This window comes from Hemibagrus wyckioides, linkage group LG20, assembly GCF_019097595.1.
Source record: "Hemibagrus wyckioides isolate EC202008001 linkage group LG20, SWU_Hwy_1.0, whole genome shotgun sequence".
Lineage (NCBI taxonomy): Eukaryota > Metazoa > Chordata > Actinopteri > Siluriformes > Bagridae > Hemibagrus > Hemibagrus wyckioides.
The window spans coordinates 2,598,420-2,622,564 of record NC_080729.1 but is presented as its reverse complement, the minus strand read 5'-3'; the positions used below and the strand labels follow the sequence as shown (position 1 = coordinate 2,622,564).

Sequence of the window (24,145 nt, the reverse complement as noted above, 5' to 3'; positions counted from 1 at the left end):
GAATAAGTGAGAGAGTGAGTGAGAGAGAGAAAGAGACACAGAGAGAGAGAGAGAGAGAGAGAGAGAGAGGAGTTGTTTTCTGCTCTGTTATATCCAGGCTTTTCCTCAGACAGCTGTTTCAATAAACACTCAGTGAAAACAGACGCACCAGAAATCGCTACATCTTGAAGTCCGGCCAGTTTTCTGCTCTCTGGCCAGTCGTTACAGCGGTTTGATTCTAAAACTGCTCCACAGAAATGTTTCTGAGTGCTTTACTTTCCACACAAACGACCACAATCCCTCACGTCAAGGCCGAGCTTCTTCTCTTTCTCCATTTTTCCCTCTCTGTAACGTGAGGCAGAACGAGCACAAAGGCAGTCGTGCAGCTGGAACACTTTGTCTCTGTTGGAACACTTTGTCTCTGTTGGAACACGTCGTCTCTGTCGGAACACTTCGTCTCTGTCGGAACACTTCGTCTCTGTCGGAACACGTCGTCTCTGTCGGAACACTTCGTCTCTGTCGGAACACGTCGTCTCTGTCGGAACACTTCGTCTCTGTCGGAACACGTCGTCTCTGTCGGAACACGTCGTCTCTGTCGGAACACGTCGTCTCTGTCGGAACACTTCGTCTCTGTCGGAACACTTCGTCTCTGTCGGAACACGTCGTCTCTGTCGGAACACTTCGTCCCTGTCGGAACACTTCGTCTCTGTCGGAACACTTCGTCTCTGTTGGAACACGTCGTCTCTGTCGGAACACTTCGTCTCTGTCGGAACACGTCGTCTCTGTCGGAACACTTCGTCCCTGTCGGAACACTTCGTCTCTGTCGGAACACTTCGTCTCTGTTGGAACACGTCGTCTCTGTCGGAACACGCCGATGGTTTTTTACTTACACAAATAGTTTTAAGTGAAAGTGCAGCAATTTGTTGAAATAAACCCTTAAGTAGATTAGATAGGTTTGCTGACCACGCGGCTAGTGTCCTTTTCTCAGACCAGGGTTTGAGAGTTAGCTATGTTAGTGCACTCGTTTCCATAGTAACAGTGATTATTTATTTGCAGGGAATTGCTTCATGTTATTTAATAAGGTTAATAAATGCCTTATTTTCGGCCAAATTTTCGGTAATACTTTTTTTTTTAGTCTCTGTTATACTTACTTGCAAGGGTTCCTTCAAACTTTATTTACTTTACCTGGGTTAAACACAATTTATTGATGTTGAATTAACCTTTTCTTCATGTTTAGTTTTACTTAATTTACACTATATTGCCAAAACTATTGGAACACCCAAAGTCATTGAGTTCAGGTGTTGTTTTTCAGGGGTTGGGCTCGGCCCCTTAGTTCCAGTGAAAGGAACTCTTAATGCTTCAGCTTCATACCAAGACATTTTGGACAATTTCATGCTCTTTGTGGGAACAGTTTGGGGATGACCCCTTCCTGTTCCAACATGACTGCACACCAGTGACCAAAGCAAGGTCCATAAAGACATGGATGAGTGAGTTTGGTGTGGAGGAACTTGACTGACCTGCACAGAATCCTGACCTCAACCCCATAAAACACCTTTGGGATGAATTATAGCAGAGACTGTGAGCCAGGCCTTCTCATCATTACAACATCGGTGTCTGACCTCACAAATGCACTTTTAGAGAGGAATGGTTAAAAATTCCCATAAATACATTGCCAATTCCACATGGAAATCCTTCCCAGAAGATTTGGGGCGGGACAATTCATGTGCAGGTAAGGCAGATGTCCCAGTTTTGGCCTGGCTTGCAGTCTCCTATCAAAAGTGATCCAAGGAAGGAACAGTGGTGAACCGGCGACAGGGTCACGGGTGGTCAAGGCTCACTGATGCATGTGGGGAGAGAAGGCTGGCCCGTGTGATCCGATCCAACAGACAAGCTACTGTTGCTCAAACTGCTGAAGAAGTTAATGCTGGTTCTGATAGAAAGGGGTCAGAATACACAGTGCACGACAAGTCAATGCTGTTTTGGCAGCAAAAGGGGGACCAACATAATATTAGGCAGGTGGTCATAATGTTATGCCTGATTGGTGCATACTGTAACAGCCACATAACTAGTATGCACTAACAAATAGTATATTCATATATTTGTTGACTATTCTAATTATAGCTACTATATTTCTGTTCAGCTTATTATATTTTTGTATATAGTTCAGCCTCTGTGTGTTGTTTTTCTTTTTGTATGTTTCCTTATATCAAGTCCTGTAAAACTTTCATTTCCTCTTTCCTTAAATCATTATGGATCTCATATTTTGGCTTTACAGCTGGAGAACTTTAAGTACTGTGTTATTTCAGAACAATCCGTCCCTTTTTTTTTATTAAAGTTCTGCCTTTCATAACAAGCAGAATCACTTGTGCGAGGGCTCTTCCTCTCCTGTTGAGCTGAGTGTGCAAGATTTATTTATGCCACGTGTGCAACAGTTAATGCTAATCTGATGACTGCCCTGTTATTAGCAAAACAACCAAAACACATATGTGGACATATTGGTTAATTAAACAAGTAAACTCATTATGCTACGGAATTTAGCTGCTAACATCATTACCCACAGTAAAGTCCACCATGCTAATCGTGAACGGTAATGAGCTAGCTTTCTTTTAACCTCAACGAACATTACATTACCTCGACTGACAACAAAAAACATTATGTTAGGTCGATTATCAAGAAAAAATAATAATGGCACAATGAGGACAAATGGTGGCATTGAGTTAAAAGTCATTTAGTTTGCATTTTTAAATCATTTCACAAGTGTACACTCTTACCTTTTCATAAGTGTGTGTTACATTACCTTTTTTGAGTGTGCTGTTAGAGGAAAATAATCACCTTGATGTAAACTGGAGCTCTGCTTCACCACAACACCACCATACAACTGATTACTGGCTTATAACATGACGTGAAGTGTTTTAATAATGATACTGATGATGCAGGAGCTTTATTACTAATCTCTGTTAATCAGCCAGCATGATAATAACTGTGACACAAGCCAGCTGATGCTAATAACTAGCCGTCTCGCTACAACCTGTCAGGATCGATACAGAGCATGCGTAGCAGCAGATTGATGTGATGACAGTGATGGGTGCGAGGCCTCGTTCTCGCCGTCAGGAGGAATTTAAATCGACTCCTGGAGGCTGTCTGATTCTGGAGTCATGTTACAGCTTATGTTAGAAAAATACAGCTATAGAGAAGTAGAACAGTGTGACGAGAACAGTGAGATAAAGTCTGAAGCACTTGCCTCATATTATTATTATTTTATTTATTTATTATTATTTATTATAATTAAATATTATTATAATTATTTTTTTATTTATTTATTATAGTTAAATATTATTATTATTAATATTATTATTATATTGTGAAGTCTGATGTGATGATACCCATAGTAAAGATAATAAAATTAATAAATGAATAAATATAAAAACATAAAATAAAAAATATAAATTAAGCTCATGATTTTCCTGTGTATGATCATATTTTGTGGTTTATTATTGTGCAATATTATATTATCTGTATAAAATATGTTTTAAATATGTTATGTAACATAAAATATGTTTTAGTTCCCTAGCCCCATTTTTGTACTTTAAATCTATATAGAACATTTTATTTATTTTTCATCTATATTTGATATTTTATTTATATTTTCAAATACATTTGTACTTATTTTTCATTTATATTTCATTTATGTTTGTGTTTCTTGTAATCTAAAGCAGTCTCTGGCAAAAGAATTTCCTTCAGTAATAATAAAGTTCTATCTTAACCACAAAGGTTTTTGTTCCTGTTTTTATTATTATTATTATTATTATTATTATTATTATTAATATTATCATTTTTTTTATTATTATTCCTGTTCACTTTTTTTATTTTGTTCATTTTTGAGATTGAAGTAACCAGTTAAATAGGCTAATAACTAAAACAACCTGCTAATATCAAGGTAATAATATCTAGATAATAATAATAATAATAATAATAATAATAATAATAGTTATGATAAGGCTAGGTTTTGATTTCCATCACTGTATCAATCAATGAATAAATGAATAATAATAATAATAATAATAATAATAATAATAATAATAATAATAATAATGGGCTAAGAAGATGACTGAGACGAGAGCAGTGAGAGATTGTTGTAAGTGAAAAAGTCTCATCGCTGTTCGGATATGTCCAAAACTCGGCTTTTTCCTCTCTAAATTCTTAAAATATCTTTCTGCATTTTAAAACTTTGTCCTGAACAAGAAATTTAATCTTAAAACAATTGTGCCTGAATTACTATCCTAAGGAAACTCAATAAGAGATTTCTCATAAACGGAGTGATGAAGCAACAAAAGGGTTTTTTCGCACAGTATTTCCTGGTACAGAACTTTTGTCCTCACTTGACCTGCTAAAAAGTTTGTTTTTAATCTCCAGTGGGGGGTCAAAGCTCCTACTGCTACGCTTATTTATATTAGTGAATGGAAAACAGTTTGCGAAATTAATCTTATTTGCACAAAAATGCCAAAAAGGATAAACACTTTTTCTTAAACATCCATTTTATAGAAACAATTCTGCATTTATACAAATAACAATTCCATTTATTTCATACAAACACATATCTGTTATACTCGAGTGTGTCCATGACAGTCCCACACACGTGTTCTATAAGTCTAATCTGATCAGGAGCCATATTTTCTTTCCACGCGTTAATTTTAGCAGGTGATATATCCCCTTCGTAGACGAGATGATACAGATTTGTGGATGTAGCGAACGCGAGCTGGTTTATAGCGGCCGGGGAGACGGGCACGCCGATAAACCTGTGTATCTTTTCTGCGGTTTCCTCAGGAAAGTTCACGATGTCCTCAAATTTCACCTGAAGGTAGGTGTGTGAGGGTAAGTCCATGCTCGCTTGGATGCTGGCAGAAGTGTGAGCGAGCCAGAGATGAGCTAGCAAGAGCACAGGGTTAGCATCTGGCTGAGCAAGGATCTCTCGCAGAGGCTGAAATGCAGCATGGAACTGTGTACAGGTCTGTCCAGCCCTGTCGCTACCCTGGTTCAGAATGTTCAGCAAGTGTTTTCTGATGTTTTTGCTGGCGTAAAGGCTCGGTTTGCTGTTATAGAGCATGAGATAGATCCACGCCCGGGGGTCACGCACTATTTGAACCGATCTTAAAGATCGCCCGATGACCTCTTGAACAAATGGGAGTTTTAAGGACCAGCTCCCGCTGCGAAGGTTCAGCACCGGGCAGGCGTTCGGAAAGTTCGACAAGTGTTGCCTTAACTCCTTGATGTACTCCACCTCCCTGGAGGTAGACCTCCTGTCTCCGATCTCGTTGGCCTCCATCAGGAGCTTCCGTCTCTTCCTCGTTCCCTGAGCGCTGGACTTTTTTCCCGCCTCGATACTGCTCTTGTAGATCTGAATGTTCTGCAGGTGCAGTTTGATGCTATGGACCATGGAATGGAACCATCCTTGAATGGCTCGAAACTTTCCATTTTGAGCATCCGCTCTGGACCACTCGCAAGCGTCCGCGAAAGAATCGGGTGCAAAGCTGGTCTCGGGAATGCGGAGGTACATGGAGGGAATGCTGAGATACACAAAGTCGGAACTGTTGTCAAAAAGGGGTTGAAGGATCTCGGCTCCGGAGCCGGGAAGGGAGGTGACGATTATGAACGGAAGGGTGTCCGGGGTGCGATCGAGAGGGAACGTGGATCGAGTGACCGCTTCCTCAGAGACACGGAGGTCCCTCCACATGATGCCGCACAGCACCTCCTGACAGCGATGTGACGTCACTAAGAGTTCCAGCACCCAGAAAAGCAGCACTGAAATGACGGTGCAGCGAATAAGTTTACGTGAAGAAATGTTAAACTTTCTTTTTATGGTCAAAACTGCGATGGCAAAACACAGAAACCACACTGCAACAACGTTGATCATGAAACCAAAGTTAAAGGTAGAGTCTTTTTTCACTTGGCTGGGTAAAATCTGAACTCCCTGACCAAAATGAATGATCCTGTGTTTATTTTCTGCTTTGGCGAACCCTGCAAAGCCTAAGTAGCTGTGTCTGGCACCGATATCTTTGTAGTTTGTTGCTATGGATACTGTTGTCTCAGTGTCATTAAGGGTAACTGACAGTTTCACTCCGTTTTTGCTATTGTCAACGAACCTGCAGTCCGATACTTTGACAAAAGGGCCATGCATTAGGTAAGCCACCCTGCTGAATACGCCTTCCATGGGAAAAGTAACGTTTATGAACTGTGTCCATCTCTTTTTGAACTCTGCGACCTGTTCTACTTCTTGTATCCTGCCGACGGGACTGACTCCCTGATTGTCAAACCAAAACATTTCATAATGAGCGTCCCATACGTCCATCAGAGCTCCACTGTACTTATTCAAAGACCTGTGGGGAACGTATCTCAGGTCGATGTCGAGATTGTGGAAAAAGGCACTAAATGACGTCAGAGGAGACTTTTCGTGCTTTTCAATGTGATCTAACACTAATAAAGTTTGGGAGTTGAGCAGAATCAGGGCTCGATAAACACTCTTCAGCATCATAGCAGACGAATAAGCTGACGAGGCTTCACCGCTAACAAACATAGTGTCCTGGTGTGAGGATGCGGCGATCACCTCACCAGCACTGTCTCCTACTTCCTTTTCTCCCCATTTTAGCCATTTGGAACATTCCCCTAGCTGCCCCTCCCATGGTGCGTTGCACTGGCTAGTCGGGGAAGGTGCAAATACCAGAACATTGTTAAGATAGCTGTATTTTGGTCCGTACAAAGCTTCGGAGACAAACACTTGTCCGTTTGGCGCAAAAGTGAATGAGTTTTGATCCGGGTGCTCGTGACCCGGGTTGAAGTTAGTCCAGCCGTCGATCCAGGAATAAGGCTTAGCATGAACAATGTCGTACACTGCTCGTCCACCTAACTTTCCAGATTTAAAAGACACAAAAGTATTGTCCTGCCCCGAGGGTAACCCTGCACCGTAGGTCACTACACCCCAGTTTGAAAAAACATGCATGTCCGGCTTCCCAAAATCAGGCGGTGGCTGAGGAGTGAGCTCAGCGTCATACCAGATAAACTCGGTGTGTAAAGTAGCCCAGCGCTGCGCCACAGACGGCATCATGGGTCCGTCCTTGGGCCGGGACTTCCTGATCTGCAGCGCCAGCCAGTTTCCAGAGCCGTTCCTGAGCACGAACGCATCCAGGAACACTAGCTGACTCTCCGGCCCATAGAACCAGTTGTAGTTGGAATCTGCGATGCCTACAGTTCTTTGAAAGCCAGGGAGCACGGTGGCATAGTAGAACATGAAGTGAGCTCTCAGCCAGTTGTTATTCTTGTTGTCAATTTCAAAATGACGTGACGCTAAGAAGACGTATTGAGTGATGGATTTGGCCGTGTAGCTTCCGTATGCCACGCCTTCATCCAGGGAACCGTCGACGATGTGGTTCAAGAGGAACATGGTCTTTTCCATGTAGTTCACTGCTACCTGCTTCCACATCATTGTCTCACGGTCTTTGTGGACACCGGTTACAATAGCTCCCGTAAGGATGGCTAGTATGTTTGTAGTCTGGTGGTTTTGTAGAAACTGACGGCCCCAGCCTCTATGTTTGGACAGTTCATAAAGTTCCGCCGTGACGGCACGTATCTTTTTAAGGTACCGAACTTTTCGCTGAGTGTCCAGATAGGTGTAGATAAAGTCATAAGCTGTAGCAAAGCCAGTAAGGGAATGGGATATTGGAACTTCATCATTTGGAGCGCTAGTCACCATCCAATTGGGATAATCAGCCATACGATCCATGTACTTAATTAAAAACTGGAACACGGCACTGTCTTCAGGTTGGAGTAGACAGTACAGCGCGAGCGGTGGAAGGTTGTTACCGTAAATCTCGTTCCATTTCTTTGCAAATTCCTCATGGTTCATGGGTGGCAGGTAGAGCGTCGGGCTTTCCAGCATGGTCATCACGGCATTCCGTATGACTTTAAATATGTGTCCATGTGTACTGGCAGCTTTCTTTTTTAGCCTTCGCACTTCTGTGAGGTCGAAATAAAGGTTGGGGTGGACGTTTGATGGCATGTGAAACCCTCGCTCTGTGGTGGCGTTGGTGCCCGTATGGAAATCCGCTCGCTCGTCGTGCTCGCTGACTGTGCCATATTTGCCTGAAGGGTCAAATATCCCAGAGAAGGAAAATCCCAGATTCACAAGACACAGCAGAAGCGCAGACTTCACTATGCATACGGCCATGATCTAAAAGACAGATGTGTTTGTTTTTTTTCTTTCTTTCTTTCTTTCTTTCTCTTTGAAAAACTCTCCTCCTTAACAAAAAAAAAACGTGCTTCTAAATTCTACTCACGTCTACAGCGGTTCTGAGAAATGAATCATGTGGAATTTCACATGGAGTGTCTGGGTTCTTGCCAAGTTCTTGATGCATTCCGTTTTTCTGAAGGAGGAAAAAGTTTTTTGTGGTCAAAAGACGACATGTCTAGGTAGACCGCCACCGAACCACGAGGTTTATGAAGATTTCCTTCATCGCAGATAATGAAATCATGACACAGTCCTGAACATTGTTTCTGAGAAGAGAGCTTCTGCAATACATGCATCATCCATGACTAAACATCCCCATGTTCTTTGCCTATCTCTCTTGTTGAATCCTTTTCGTCTGACACCACAAGTCTTTCACTTTCATTTGGCAATCTCTTCCACACCTTGCCTCCATGGAGTCCATCAAAACCTTGTTATTTCCCGTGCAAAGGATAAATAGACGCCGGTAAAGTTCCTTCTGAGAGATTTCACGTTGCTGTTTTGCGTCCACGGCTCTGTTGCCTAACACAGCTCTCTCTCTCTCTCTCTCTGATCACATCAGATGTCGGTTCTGCGCATGCGCGGCAACAAGTCCCTTTATTTCTGCGTAAAAACAAGCCGAGACAAATCTCTTTACCTCGATTTCCTGAGCCGCATTTTACACTCGTAACGTGCCAGGACACGATTATCAGCCTCAGGCGACAAAACAAGGGCAAACTCGCTCAATATGCGCCCTGACAGCAGAAAAGACGAACGATGGCGAGTTATGCCGAGCGATATCCGGAAGTTACGTACAGCCTAACTGTAGTACAATGCATCTATTATTAAAGGCGCGATTCCGGAAAAAAACAGCTTTTTATCAAATAAAATCGTTTGTTTAGTTTCTTGCCATTTTTAATATCAATTCCTTCTCCCGATATGGATTCTTTCTCCAAACTGTGCAGCTAATTTCCTGTCAATAGGTGGCGCGTGGATACCGGAAATGCAAAACACAAGTCCTCTTGACCTATACTATTCCTGATCGATTTTTTTATTCTTATATTTTAATAATTATAAATAACATCACACAAAATTGCAGCAGCATTTTTATTCATATCCAGGACAAGGAAGGTTTTTTTTTTGGTTATTTATTGATGCACTTGCTTGTTTATTTATCACAGTAGCTAATAGCCAATCAATGTAATAATCAATATTTTTGAATAAAATCTAAAGGTCATTTAAAGTTGACTTGACACACAGATTGACAAAAAAGATCATTTCACTATAAATTGTACATTACTAAGCTGAGTGCAAGGGATTGCACGAAATTAAAGAAGCCAAAGAAATGAAATGCGGTACGGTTTAGAGGCAGTGTCACTGAGGAAGAGACGGGAGTCAGAGCTGGAGGTAGCAGACCTGAAGATGTTGAGGTTCTCTTTGGGAGTGACACGGTTGGACAGGATTAGGAACAAGTACATCAGAGGGACAGCTCATGTTGGACGTTTGAGGGACAAAGTTAAGGAGGAGAGATTAAGATGGTTTGGACATGTTCAGAGGAGGGAGAGTGAGTATATTGGTAGGAGAATGTTGGACATGGAGCTGCCAGGCAGGAGGCAAAGAGGAAGGCCAAAGAGGAGGTATATGGATGGAATAAATGAGGATATGAAGCTAGTGGGTGCAAGTGTTGAGGATGCAGAAGATAGGGATAGGTGGAGAGAGATGATTCACTGTGGAGACCCCTGAAGGGAAAAGCCGAAAAGAAATTAAAGCAGTATTACTGAGTGTGTTTTCAGGCTTTACGAACAATTCTTCATTGTTACCAGCAACAGAATGCCATCGAATTAGATATTAAGAGAAAAAAAAATCAGTAATCGGAAATAAATTTGAAGCGCTTTAAATTCACGTGTTTCCATCCTCCTCAGACTGCAGTGTGTTTCGTACACTCTGTAATAATACGGTAGTTTGCGACACATACTATTTGTGTGCGTTATAAACAGTATAATAATACACTGTTTTTTTACAAGCCACATCAGAAAGTACAAATAATAACGTTACCCTCTAAAGTGGCTAGGAAATTAACCAGAGTTGTGACCAAAAAAAAAAAAAAAAGCACGACGGAACAGGAACCGAGTCATTTTGTGGTTTTTCTCCACGACATTAAGATGCAACTAAAAATGGATTTAAAAAAATGCATGACGCTTCATTCTGAAATAAAATATGCTAGCATTTGGCAAATTGCAGTGTTTTAGAGGAATAGAACATTTCAGTCTGTGCTGTAACAACAGAGGGATAGAAGTGATTCTGGGTCACTGCAGCAACCTTTCGTTCCTCGATTGTTTTCCCGTAGAGTCACGATGTTTTATTCCTTCAAGCATTAGAATTAAAAACTGAGACTTCCCTGAGAACCCTAGCATTCGTGCTGTTAGTCAGAACAGTGCTAGAAAATGCATTACGAATAATAAATTATGTGAGATTTTTTGTTTATTTATAAGTGGAACGTCTGAGTTTCCATGAATGATTAATTAATTTTCTCATAACGCAGTGCAGAGTGCAGAGTTGTCTGCTTTAACATGGTTAATGAGAGCAATTTGTCAGTTTGAGTTAATGTGTGTGTGTGTGTGTGTGTGTTAGAGCAGAAAAAAACAGTTAAAGTAATGGCAGTCGAGGACCAGGGCTAGGAGCCATGTTTGTGGTGGTGTTAATCTTTTTTCTTGGCTTCAGAGTGTTTCAGCGCTGCTCTTTTCCTGCGAGTGACCGCAGGACCAGCGCCATCGTCTGCTTTTTCATCATCCACTCGCTCAGCAGTACAGATTCCCACGACGATGAATCCAATCACCACCAGCGGCAAGGAAATAAGGAAACACGTACCGAAGGGAGCTGAGGCGAAACTCGTCTGAGTGAGAAAGAGATGACAAAAAAAAAAATATTTCTTCGATATTTGTTCAAGATGAGATGCTTCTTCACTTCACTTTACTTCACCTTCCCTGATCATGCAGCGCCTCACCTTTACAGCAGACGTCGCACGATAATAAAGCCTCTTTATCTGCCGCAGGAATCCGTTCCCTCCGAGTAACTGAAATGTAAACACACGGTTAAATACGAAGCCCAGAAACGATTTAAGGGAAGAGTGGATGTGATCTGACCTCAGATCTTCCAGTCAGGATGCTATCGAGGACCTGGACGAGATCTTCAATGGTCTCGATTGTAGATCCGGGTAGATAATATCCGTCGATGGACATGTTCATGACGATGAAAGAAGGCATTGGTAACTCGCTGAGGAAAGAAATAGATTGAACTGATATTGAAACAATTCTATTTTGAAAGGAAGATGAAACCTCAGCTACACAAAATCTAAAGAAAAAGGTTCACTTCCTTGCAATATGCTTCATGTGAGGAGAGACAGAGTCACCAGCCTGCTCATTGTCCTCCAAGATCATATCCTAAGTATTCAGAGAGTCTATGAGAAGGACAAGACCATCAACGTCTGATGGTCACCTCAGAAGCCATTAGCACCGATTTTGTTCTAAAAGCTCTCATTCCCCAAGGCCACCATCACATCCATGTGAGATATCGAGCAACCATCTGCTCTGAGAGAGACTGGCAGGTAAAGGTAGAGCTCAAGCTTCAAATAAACTTCTTTAGCCTCAGGAGCTACTACCTTGAGACCAGACATTATCCTGCTGTCTGCATCCACCAAACATGTGGAGCTTCAGCCTCTGAAAGAAAGCTTGCCAAGTACAGAGGTCTGCTCAGCGACTGCCAGTGGGCCGGCTGGAGGACGAGGTGCTTGCCAATAGAGGTTTGATGCCAGGGTTTTAGCCATTCGGACTCTGTCCAGAGCTCTCAGCGAGGGAGAAGCTAAGACACATCCATTGAGACAGTAGCTAAATAACCACCTGGAATCAAGCTGGAGTCTCAGCTTCAGCTGGGTCGCTCAGAGGAGGATGTATGACGACGTTGAAAGAGCTGAGGATTCTAGGAATGTCATGGATGATGTCCAGAAGCATCAGTGGATAAGATTTTTTGCACCATGTGTTCAGGACAGGACCAGGACCAGGGTCATTTCCTTATAAATATCTTTCATTCCCTTTCATTCAATGTTTTAGGAAATCACCCTCACTTCTGCACACATTTCAAAGTCAAAGTCAAGTCAAAAGTCAAAATTCATTGCTTCTTGTTAAAATACACTATATTACCAAAAGTTTTGGGACGTCTGCCTTTACATGCACATGAATGTAATATGGAGTTGTCCCACCCCTTTGCAGCTAAACCCCTTTGCAGCTTCAACTCTTCTGGGAAGGCTTTCCACAAGGTTTAGGGGTGTGTTTATGGGAATTTTTGACCGTTCCTCTAGAAGCGCATTTGTGAGGTCAGGCACTGATGTTGGACAAGAAGGCCTGGCTCACAGTCTCCGCTCTAATTCATCCCAAAGGTGTTCTATGGGGTTGAGGTCAGGACTCTGTGCAGGCCAGTCAAGTTCCTCCACACCAAACTCACTCATCCATGTCTTTATGGACCTTGTCACTGGTGTGCAGTCATGTTGGTACAGGAAGGGGTCATCCCCAAACTGTTCCCACAAAGATGGGAGCATGAAATTATCCAAAATGTCTTGGTATGAAGCTGAAGCATTAAGAGTTGCTTTCACTGGAACTAAGGGGCTGAGCCCAACCCCTGAAAAACAACACTGATTTGGAGGGGTGTCCCAAAACTTTTGGCAATATAGTGTACCTAGCTAATTATATTAAACATTAAATTATTATTATATTGATTTCAAACAACCTTCTGTTTAGCAATGTGTGTTGGGTAAATACTAAATTCTACACAAAAAATATCATTTCTTCTCTAATATCTAAAGTCACTCATATAAATTGCAGAATTCGCTACAGATCACAAAAAAGTCGTATTAATCCGCAGAGTAACTCGTCCTGCTCACTCCATTATGACGCCGTTGATGTAGTCGTTTCCATCCACGTAGCCAAACTGAAAGCTCCTGTAACACACACAGACGGACTATTTTAAATTACGGATTTTATATCCAAATCTTCCATTATCTCGGACATGAATTATTTTTCAGGGCTACTCACGTGCCGTACTGGTCTCTGTATTCCGTGGCCACCTTTTCCACAAGGTTCTTATACCTAAAGAGAGAAATAAACAGAGAATACGAGCAGGGTTTCAACACAGAGCGGGTCATGTATAATAGCGGAGGAATGTGGTCTGAGGTCAGAGTTTTACCGAATACTTTCTGCAGATGGGTTTTTCTCATCCACCACAGCAACAGCTATGAGTTTAGCTGTGAAGAACGATGAGACACAATAATGAAGAAGGTTAGAACTTTTAGTGTAGTGTATAAATGTAGTGTATAAATGAAGTAAAATTCCTGTGAGATACAGCTGACTGGATTCATACATCCAGATAACTGTAAATAACCAATGTCATGTTCACAGCAGAGCTAATTTGCAATTAGTACCGCCCACAAAACTAACTAAAAAGCTAACACTGACAAAATGACAACTAAACATTGACGTTAACTAACTCCTCCTTTTATTGGGTGCCATTACTTTTGCTTTGTCTTGTTTGTCGTACCAGTTTTGTCATTTTTCAGTCAGAGACTTTGTGTGCTTCGTTATGGATATTAAATATCCGCTGTTTCTCTTGTGAACACTGTGTCAGCATGCTGTTAGCTAAGTTAGCTTGGAATCATACCTCGCTCACCCATCTGATACAACGAGAAGCTGTCCATCAGGAAGTAACCAGGAAAACGCTCTCGGTCCACCCAGGAGGAAAGATTACCGTCACGAACCTCTGGATGAAAAAAAACCCGAATTCAGTATTGATCTAAATTTATAAACATGTCTGAACAATTTCAGCAACCTGAAAGGAGGCAAAAGTATAAAAAAAAAACCTGATATAATAACAGAAGACATTTGCATTCTGAAATTTAATTGGTTTAATTGATTTCTTTCAATAAAAATAATTAAAGCTAATTACTCCAAATTTTCCAACTCCACCATACAAAATATTTTTTGTACCTTTAATTCAAAAGTCAAAGTTTTATTATAAAGTTATTCAGTAACTCCCTGCTGTTTTTTCCATGATTATTATTATTATTTTTAGCTGATATCATGGCAGTAAATTCATCACAACTCCATCACTATAAACCGGTTGCCACATGTCGTGTCTGAAGATATCGCCGAGCAGGTCATCGGATACAATCTGCATCTTATCACACTCTCTTTTATTAGCAGCACTGCTGAAACTGCCATGGATTACGGCGGTGTGTTGAGTAAACAGCGTCTGGTGACTTTAACCGCACGCAAGCAGGATACTTCGCCAAAGTCAGTTGACCAAGAGGGTGGATGGTGGATCAGGACAGAAGCAACATTCATGAGGTTGAAGAGAGAAGAGCAACGTTTTGTATGTTTATTTTGACCTCTGTGGGAAAATAAACACTTCGGATGTTCCTCATATGGCAGTGAGTGGACATATATTTTTTAAAAATAAGAAATGAATCACTTCCTGGATAGAAATTTTCCAAAGCTTTAAAGGTAAGTATGTTTACATTTCTGGCATATGATAGTCTCTATTCTGAGTAACTTACAATTTATCTCGTTTCATACAATCGAGGGTTAAGGGCCTTGCTCAGGAGCCCAGTGGTGCCAGCTTGGTGAACCTGGGATTTAAACTCTCAACCTTCGGATCAGTCGTCTAACACTTTAACCACTAAACTACCACCTCCACCATTAAAAGAAAAACAGATAAATAAAATTTACACATGGATTTTTTAGTCGATTAACATGTTTTGCTGATTTATTTTATACAAGGAGTGAGCATTTCATGTCATTATTTGTTTATTTATTTTTATTTATTTATTTTATTTTGTATTTATATTTTTATCATTTTATTTATTTAATTTATCTTTTATTTTATTTATTTTAATTTTTTTTTTTACCCATTTTCACATTAGGCACATTCTGTGTGATTTTGTTTCACAATTTTTATTTACATGTTCATTTTATATTATTTTGGGTTTTTTCCTGATTTATGTTTTCTTGTTAATTTTTATTTTATTTTATTTTATTTTATTATTTTTAAATATTTTAAAATTTATTTCATGTATTTTTAGATTCACATCCGAATTTTTTTGGCATAAAGTTTCACAAATATTTCATGTTTACTTTCCTCTCCTGTAAACACTGTGATCACAGGATCGTCAGAATTTCATTTTGTAAATCACGTCTCACCTCACGTCGCGTGATCAGACGTGATGGACTGAGAGATCTATAAAGTGATTGTGTTTATGGGATAAAACGTGCGACAGATTGCTTAGGGACAAATTGTTGTTCTTGGATTAACATTAGAACGTTTGAAGCTAAAAAAATAATGATGTCAAATAAGTCCAACCGGTTCTTCAGGGCGTTCTTCTGCTTCTCTCTCCTGACTGCTGAAGTATTTGCTCTGCTAACATTCCTCAGTAAACACGAAGCGGCTGATAAATAATGTTGTGTCTCCGTAGAAAAGGCAAGTTAAATCTGACGCCGGCGATGGACGTCCTGACCATCCACGTAGTGACCAACTCGTCTGACACAACCGTGTTCCGCGTCCAGGTGCGGTGCTCCGATCACTTCCTGCTCAACTTCTGGCTCCACAAGATGTTCTATGATAACGGTGAGGTGCAGCAGACCAGCGTGGTGATGCAGGAGGACAGCGCCGGCATAGAGTTCGTCCTCAGGGTGCTCCATCGCTCCTCGCGTCTCCTGAACGACTACTACCTCAGCCCTTTCCTGGTGACCCTCTGCTTGGACGCTCTGGTTTTTCACTACCAGCTCCCTCCACAGCCGAACTGGGACGGAACCATCCGAGAGGCGCTGAGAGGAAACCGGTTACATCTGACACGTGACCACACGCTTCATTAAAACCTGTCTGTGACCATTTAAAGGAGTTCTCACCGTCGTAGATGTCATACGATCCGTCTTTAAACACCGCGATGGAGGGAACATCTTGCAGAGTGACCGCCTGAAATTAGAACATTTTCATTTCACTGGAACTCGACTCGGACTAAGAGCTTTATTTGGGATGGAAATGTGATGTTTTCATTTTTTACCTGAGGTAAAACGTCCACGGTGGCAGAGAAAAAATAGTTATAGATGATAAACTCAGATGCCACTTTATAAAACTGGCCCTGAAAAGGACAAAGAACAAACAAAATAAAAATTTCACCTTTTTTTGTTCAACTTTGACAGACAACCCATTGTTTTGTTTGTGTGTGTTTTCAAGTTTATTCTAATAATAAGCTAGAAATTGACACATATGGTCCTTATCTGTATCTATTAGCCTTTAACTTGACCCTGAATTCCAAATATGGTGCTTTATAAACATATTAATTATAATGTTCTAAACATTCCCGATGCTGTACAGTCATTTTTACGTCATTCTGTATTGTTGCTGAATATTACTAACATTAAATATTGTTAATATTATATAAGGCATGTTATTTGAAATCGTGAAGAATTTCTTACAAATAATTAAAATTGTTATTATTCTTACAATAATTAAATAGTTATAGAGAACCAGCAGCATCATGTAATATATATTACACCGATCAGCCATAACATTATAACCAGTGCCAGGTGAAGTGAATAAGACTGATGATCTCCTCATCATGGCACCTGTTAGTGGGTGGGATATATTAGGCAGCAAGTCAACATTTTGGCCTCAGAGTTGATGTGTTAGAAGCAGGAAAAATGGACAAGTGTAAGGATTTGAGCGAGTTTGACCAAGGGCCAAATTGTGATGGCTAGACCACTGGATCAGAGCATCTCCAAAACTGCAGCTCTTGTGGGGTGTTCCCGGTCTGCAGTGGTCAGTATCTATCAAAAGTGGTCCAAAGAAGGAACAGTGGTGAACTGGAGACAGGGTCATGGGCGGTCAAGGCTCACTGATGCACGTGGGGCGCGAAGGCTGACTCGTGTGATCCGATCCAACAGACAAGCTACTGTTGCTCAAATTACTAAACAACTTACTGCTGGTTCTGATAGAAAGGGGTCACAGTGCACGACTGGTCAGGGCTGTTTTGGCAGTAAAAAGGGGGACCAACACAATATTAGGCCAGTGGTCATAATGTTTTGCCTGATCGGTGTGTATTTGTATATATACACAATATTCAGTAAATGTTCCTCAGTGACTAAACAAACAGCATGTAAACGACTCAACTATGTGATGATGAAGCTACAACTCATATGAAGTTGAGTATTTTTCCATAGTGTTTAGTTTCTATACCACAGCAATTTCCCATCACTTCCAATTATACATTTACTCTAGAGAACAGAGATCCAGCAGCAGAAAGTGACTGTTACTTCTCCAGCCTCTCCTCTTTCTCTATTGTGTTATTTTTATACATAAATAAATAAATAAACCAGCGTTTATTATAAAGGTGCTCTACAAAATGACTCAGCAGTCCATTAAAGGCTTAATGAGGGATGAGGGACTCGTTCTGAAATCATTACTTACATCCAGTAACAACAATTATGCATTTTACTCAATTTAATCGCTTCCAACCGAATAATCAGGGCCGCTTTATGAGCTGGAGCTAATGGACACTTACATTTTTATTTCTTTAATATTGTTTGCTAAAGTCATTGTGACAGTTTTAGAAAGTCTAGATTATTTCTGGCATAATGTTTTTGTTTATTATAGACAAAAAACCATTTGCAGACCTTAAGCGGCGACCTCCCGCCGACATACAGAAAGAAAAGCTCATGGCGGCTCAGGGCATGCTGGAAGAGCCGGACGCTGCTCAGAGCCCGCACGAACGGACTGAATTGACCAGAAGCAGAGAAAGGACATACGTCAGTGTGTGTTACATTACACACATCAACCACAGACATCAATCTGAAAGAAATAATCTCAGAAGAAATATCAGAAGAAGTATAAGATTCTCCATGTCACTTCGTTACAGAAAAATAATCAAAGATTAAGCTTGAGATACTGATGATATTCTCCATTTCTATATTTCTAGCCATACGTCAGTGTTTAATCTTTTTACCTTACTTCTTGTCCTTGCTCACATTATAGCAGCTATAAACAGACTTTCCCTGGCCAGTGTCACTGTTTTTCTCTCATGAATAGAAAAAAAAAATCACAAAGCTTTACCTATGACACCAGAGACATACACAGATCAGGCATAACATTATGACCATTGAGAGGTGCCGTGAATAAGGTTGATGATCTCCTCATCATGGCACCTGTTAGTGGGTGGGATATATTAGGCAGCAAGTCAACATTTTGTCCTCAAAGTTGATGTTAGAAAAATGGACAAGCGTAAGGATTTGAGCGAGTTTGATGAAGGGCCAAATTGTGATGGCTAGACCACTGGATCAGAGCATCTCCAAAACTGCAGCTCTTGTGGGGTGTTCCCGGTCTGCAGTGGTCAGTATCTATCAAAACTGGTCCAAGGAAGGAACAGTGGTGAACCGGCGACAGGGTCATGGGCGGTCAAGGCTCACTGATGCACGTGGGGAGCGAAGTCTGGCCCGTGTGATCCGATCCAACAGACGAGCTACTGTTGCTGGTTCTGATAGAAAGGGGTCAGAATACACAGTGCAGGACGGGTCAGGGCTGTTTTTGCAGCAAAAGGGGGACCAACACAATATTAGGCCGGTGGTCATAATGTTATACCTGGTTGGTGTATTATTAGAGTTACTATCATAACTACTCTGGTGTCAGAGCTGCTGTTTAACAGGATGCCCCAAAATGTCTGGAAATAATCCTAATAAATAATAAAAGTACTACTACGATTTTTTTATTTATTTATTATTATGTTCATAGGTGTATAAATTTACCCAGATACTCTCTCGGTGAATTCAAGGATGGCGTCTTTTGTCCTCTGACCATTGTAGTGAAAATACTTATCACCTTTTATACTTGTGAAGAGAAAAAACAAACAGAAACACAAATATCTAACACAGTGGTGGAGAGATTACAGCATGTAATATTATCCTGCTACAGAAATAGCGTGCTCTGATTTGTAAATGATTTCTGCAATAACTGTGTAATGCGGATATTGCAGGAGGGTTCGGTATGCAAATGAGCCTGGGAGCGATCTGTAAACACGTTTCAACAATATTAAAAAAAGAAAAAAAAAAACACAGATAAGAGCTTCTGTGCTTTGGGACGAATTCAGCAGCTAATCGTTTCGCTCCAGATAACAAGCTGATGTTCTGCTTTTATTTATTAATTACAGGAGCAACACGCTGACTGTTTTCTCCGTTTCACAGCCCTGTACCGGAGGATTAGTTAACAATTTTCTGCTTTATATACATTTTTCCCCTCTAAAATACACTATATTGCCAAATGTTTTGGGACACCCCTTCAAATCATTGAATTCAGGTGTTTCAGGTTTTTCAGAGGTTGGACTCGGCCCCTTAGTTCCAGTGAAAGGAACTCTTAATGCTTCAGCTTCATACCAAGACATTTTGGACAATTTCATGCTTTGTGGGAACAGTTTGGGGATGACCCCTTCCTGTTCCAACATGACTGCACACCAGTGACCAAAGCAAGGTCCATAAAGACATGGATGAGTGAGTTTGGTGTGGAGGAACTTGACTGGCCTGCACAGAGTCCTGACCTCAACCCCACAGAACACCTTTGGGATTCCTCCACACCAAACTCACTCATCCATGTCTTTATGGACCTTGCTTTGGTCTCTGGTGTATATATCTCCAAACTGTTCCCACAAGGAGCATGAAATTGTCCAAAATGTCTTGGTATGAAGCTGAAGCATTAAGAGTTCCTTTCACTGGAACTAAGGGGCCGAGCCCAACCCCTGAAAAACAACACCTGAACTCAGTGATTTGGAGGGGTGTCCCAAAACTTTTGGCAATGTAGTGTATCTGCTGTTGAGAGTCTGGTGGTGAAAATACACAATGCAGTAATTATATGGAAATGACTCTCTGACAGATAGATATCTAAAGGATATCTGATCAGCTTTCAGGTGTCGATCATATCCTGGGTTATAATGAAGATTTTTCAGGCACTTACAAGATGATTGAAGGATATCCACGAATATTAAACTCAGTGACTGCATCTAAGAAAGAAAGACAGAAAGAAAGAAAGAAAGAAAGAAAGAAAGAAAGAAAGAAAGAAAGAAAGAAAGAAAGAAAGAAAGAAAGAAAGAAAGAAAGAAAGAAAGAAAGAAAGAAATTATGTTCAATCCGATCTAAAATGAGTCTGTCGGCTTTCAGTGTGTTTTAGTCGTGTGTTTTTCCCTCTGTTGGAGAACCTTACAGAGAATTTTACTGCTTGAAGATGAAATTTGAGCTGATTTTTAGATGAACAAGCACTTGGAGAACATCTCAGAGAGCAGAAATGGGTTTAATATCAACATTTACTTTGAAGATACAAACATTTCTGTGGGAAACAATTTCCATTTTTTGTTTTTTTGGGGGGAACTTTTCTATGAATATATCACCTATAGTAGGCTAAAAAACCAGAAATCCTTCTGAAACACTACAAATTCTTAAAGCCCCGAGTTTTTACTTTCATATGAGCTTCATATTAACCTCCACTGTGGAGTGGAACATGACAAAAACACTCAATCATCAACATGGACACGGAAGATTGCATGGAATTATTCTTCAGAGAATAAAACACTAGAAATGTACAAGAAAAAAATACAGATAGTTTCTAGTTGCTTTAATATCAAAATGTAATAATATAATATAATAATATTTAATCATATAATATTAATTAATAGGTTTAAATGTTAACTAATAAACGCAAAATAATATTTATTCATCCATTTATAAAAATACATTAAAGTCTAATAGCACTAAATGCACATATTATTCATTTCAGGGCCAGAAAACCGCAAATAGAAGCCTTTTATTGTAGATAAGAATTTCTTTTCTCAGTTATCTTTCTTCTTCTTTTTCTTCTTCTTCTTCCTATTATATTATATTATATTATATTATATTATATTATATTATATTATATTATATTATATTATATTATATTATATTATATTATATTATGTTATGTTATATTATATTATATTATATTATATTATATTATATTATATTATATTATATTATATTATATTATATTATATTATATTATATTATATTATCGTTTAAAGCTTCGAAATATCTTCTCAACGTTACACACAACAGACCGCAGCTTTAAAACAACCTCCAGGCCAGGATTTCAGCGTAAAGGAATAATTTAGTAAAATGCTGACCGTCCATCTGGCGCTTAATCAGAAGGAGCTTAGCGTGGAGCTGGAGGTTCAGACTTTTTTAATTTAGACTAATCTAATTATAGAGTACTCCATAGACTGGTGTGGAACAACGTGATTGGTCGGTTTAGACTGTGATGCGTCTGATGATGAGAAATAAGATCCCCTCATTAGCATATTATTGAGATGAAATGCTTTGATATTGATTTTTTTTGTTGTTCTCACCGGTGTAGACAGTGCTGTCCATTTTGCCCATGTTGACGTGAGAGCCTTGACTCTTCAGCTCGGACGCGACGTCGTACCATATCAGATCGAATGTCTTACAGTATTCACACCATGGAGCGTAAAACTGGAACACAGATCGAATCACATCGGATCAGATGATGTACATGCTGCATGTTATTGCATCAAGATATAAAGAGACAGAATTCGAAATGCTCTCACTCACTTGCACCATCCAGGGCTCGCTCTTACGCATCTCATTAAATCTGTAGAAAAAATAAAGAAGAGTAGAAAGATTTAGAAACATCCCAAAATATAGCCAAATGAGTTGGACGCACCTAGGTTCCAACAGGCAGGGGCCTTTCTGTGTGGAGTTTGCATGTTCTCCCCGTGCCTGTGTGGGTTTACTCCGGGTACTCTGGTTTCCTCCCACAGTCCAGAAACATGTACATTAGGTTGATTGGTGATTCTAAATTGCCCATAGGAGTGAGTGTGAGTGTGTGTGGATGTCTGTCTATATATGTGACCCTGTGATGGACTGGTGTCCTGTCCAGGGTGTACCCTTGCCTTTCGCCCAGTGTGTGCTGGGATAGGGTCCAGCAGACCCCCGTGACCCTAATTAGGAATAAAGCGGGTATAGAAGATGGATGGATGGAGTTGGACGCAGATTTTTTTCCAAAATAAAAGTTTTGTGTGAAAAATCAGACTCTGAGTTTCTCTTTCTTAGAGAGAGTATATTTTTCAGATTTCATTTTCATGAATTAAAATAATTAATTATTTACAGCACCAAGAGAAATGAGCACTGAAAGTTAAAATACAATAATAATAATAATAATAATAATAATAATAATAATAATAATGTTTGTATTATTATTATTATTATTATTATTATTATTATTATTATTATTATTTAAGTGTTCGTTTTAATTCATTTTAAATATTTCAAAATATAATAATACTCATCATAATTATGATACATTTTTATATCTGATGAATAAATATGATTATTATTAATATTATTATTTATGTACAATTATTATTTGCTATACATATGCATATATAATATAATTTGTAATATTAATAATGTAAATTAACTGTTTACTGGATAGATAAATACTGATTAATATAGATTTTATTTATTTACATATTACTTTTATTTATTTATTTTATTTATATTTATTTTTTATTTCTTTATACTATGTTGTATATGATATAGTAAGTGTTGTATTTGATGCTGCATTAATGTCCATGTGTGCCATTATTAATAATAATAAAAAGAAGAAGAAGAAGAAGAAGAAGAAGAAGAAGAGAGCTGCCATTCTCTAAAGAGTGATCTTTGTAGAAATGAGACAGATTTCAGCTCACCTGTCATCCAGCTCTTCAACATAAGCTGCTGCCAGAGTTATGCTCACCACCAGCACTGCAGGATCAATAAATCAAAATAAAGCAGCTGTCATTCCACAGTAAACACAACTGCAGTGATGGATTGAGACAGGTCGTGATAAACGGCTCTACACGGCTGCACAGCAATCCAATTCTGATTTAGATTTAGCCTACCTGAGAAGATGAAGTGTCTCGCCATCGCCATGATGATGAAATGTGGAGAAGAAGAAAGACGGAGTGAAGACGTGGACGTCTGGATTATTGGGCAGCACACTAGTGACCCAGTGACCAGATTATACCGGGGGATTAGAGACTGACCGGGAGGATGAGGCCTTGCTGGAAGCCTGTGTGTGTGTGTGTGTGTGTGTGTGCACTTTATCATAAATACTTTGAGACACTTTAAAAGCTGGGATGCTCATTTATTTTTTTGTTTGTCTGTATATTTATTATTATTATTATCATTGAAAGTTTATTAATTTATTAGTTAGTTATATTTTTTCTTTTTTATTCCTAATAACATATACTATATTCATATAAATTGATTGTTGGTTATTTACAATGTGTAATAATAATTATTTATTTGTTCAGTGTGTGTGAGTGTGTGTGTGTGAGAGAGAGAGAGAGACAGAGAGAGAGACAGAGAGAGAGAGAGACAGAGAGAAGGGGAAGGGGGAGAAAGAGACAGAGAGAGGGGAAGAGAAAGAGAGAGAGGTGGGACAGAGAGGGGGGCAGAGAGTGAGAAGGGAAGAGAGAAAGAGACGGGGGGGACAGAGAGAGAGAGAGAGAGAGAGAGAGAGAGAGAGAGAGAGAGATTTATATGTATAACTTTTTGTCCTCTTTCTTCAAATATTTCGTTCAGTTAAATAATGTTTTTTCACCAATAGATGGCGCTAACAACAAATTTTCACTATTTTCACTGTTCATCACTTGATAAAGTCAAAATGGCGTCCTAGTGCACTACATAGGGTGTAAACGCCGTTATTTAAAAAAACAAAGAAACCAGGTTTGTAGTGCAGTTCTGTAGGGTTCAGGGAGATATTTGGGATGTGGCCTTAATGTAGTGAATGTAGTCA

At 39.7% G+C, this 24,145-nt stretch overlaps 2 protein-coding genes across 2 annotated transcripts; both read right to left on the bottom strand.

Moving 5' to 3' along the window:
* Positions 1-4,494: 4,494 nt before the first annotated feature.
* Positions 4,495-9,204, bottom strand: dsela (dermatan sulfate epimerase like a). The gene has a single exon (XM_058418759.1). It carries the CDS (start codon positions 8,195-8,197, stop codon positions 4,562-4,564), a length of 3,636 nt encoding a protein of 1,211 aa, XP_058274742.1. The 5' UTR covers positions 8,198-9,204; the 3' UTR covers positions 4,495-4,561.
* Positions 9,205-9,726: 522 nt separating this feature from the next.
* tmx3a (thioredoxin related transmembrane protein 3a) lies at positions 9,727-23,277 on the bottom strand. The gene is made up of 16 exons (XM_058418064.1): positions 23,247-23,277; positions 23,055-23,109; positions 21,916-21,955; positions 21,693-21,816; positions 20,273-20,318; positions 19,075-19,155; positions 17,950-18,049; positions 16,338-16,415; positions 16,183-16,249; positions 13,940-14,038; positions 13,469-13,526; positions 13,318-13,371; positions 13,167-13,223; positions 11,377-11,506; positions 11,238-11,306; positions 9,727-11,126 (listed from the first exon to the last, which is right to left on the bottom strand). Exons 1-16 carry the CDS (start codon positions 23,275-23,277, stop codon positions 10,932-10,934), a joined length of 1,284 nt encoding a protein of 427 aa, XP_058274047.1. The 3' UTR covers positions 9,727-10,931.
* Between the last annotated feature and the right edge of the window lie 868 nt (positions 23,278-24,145).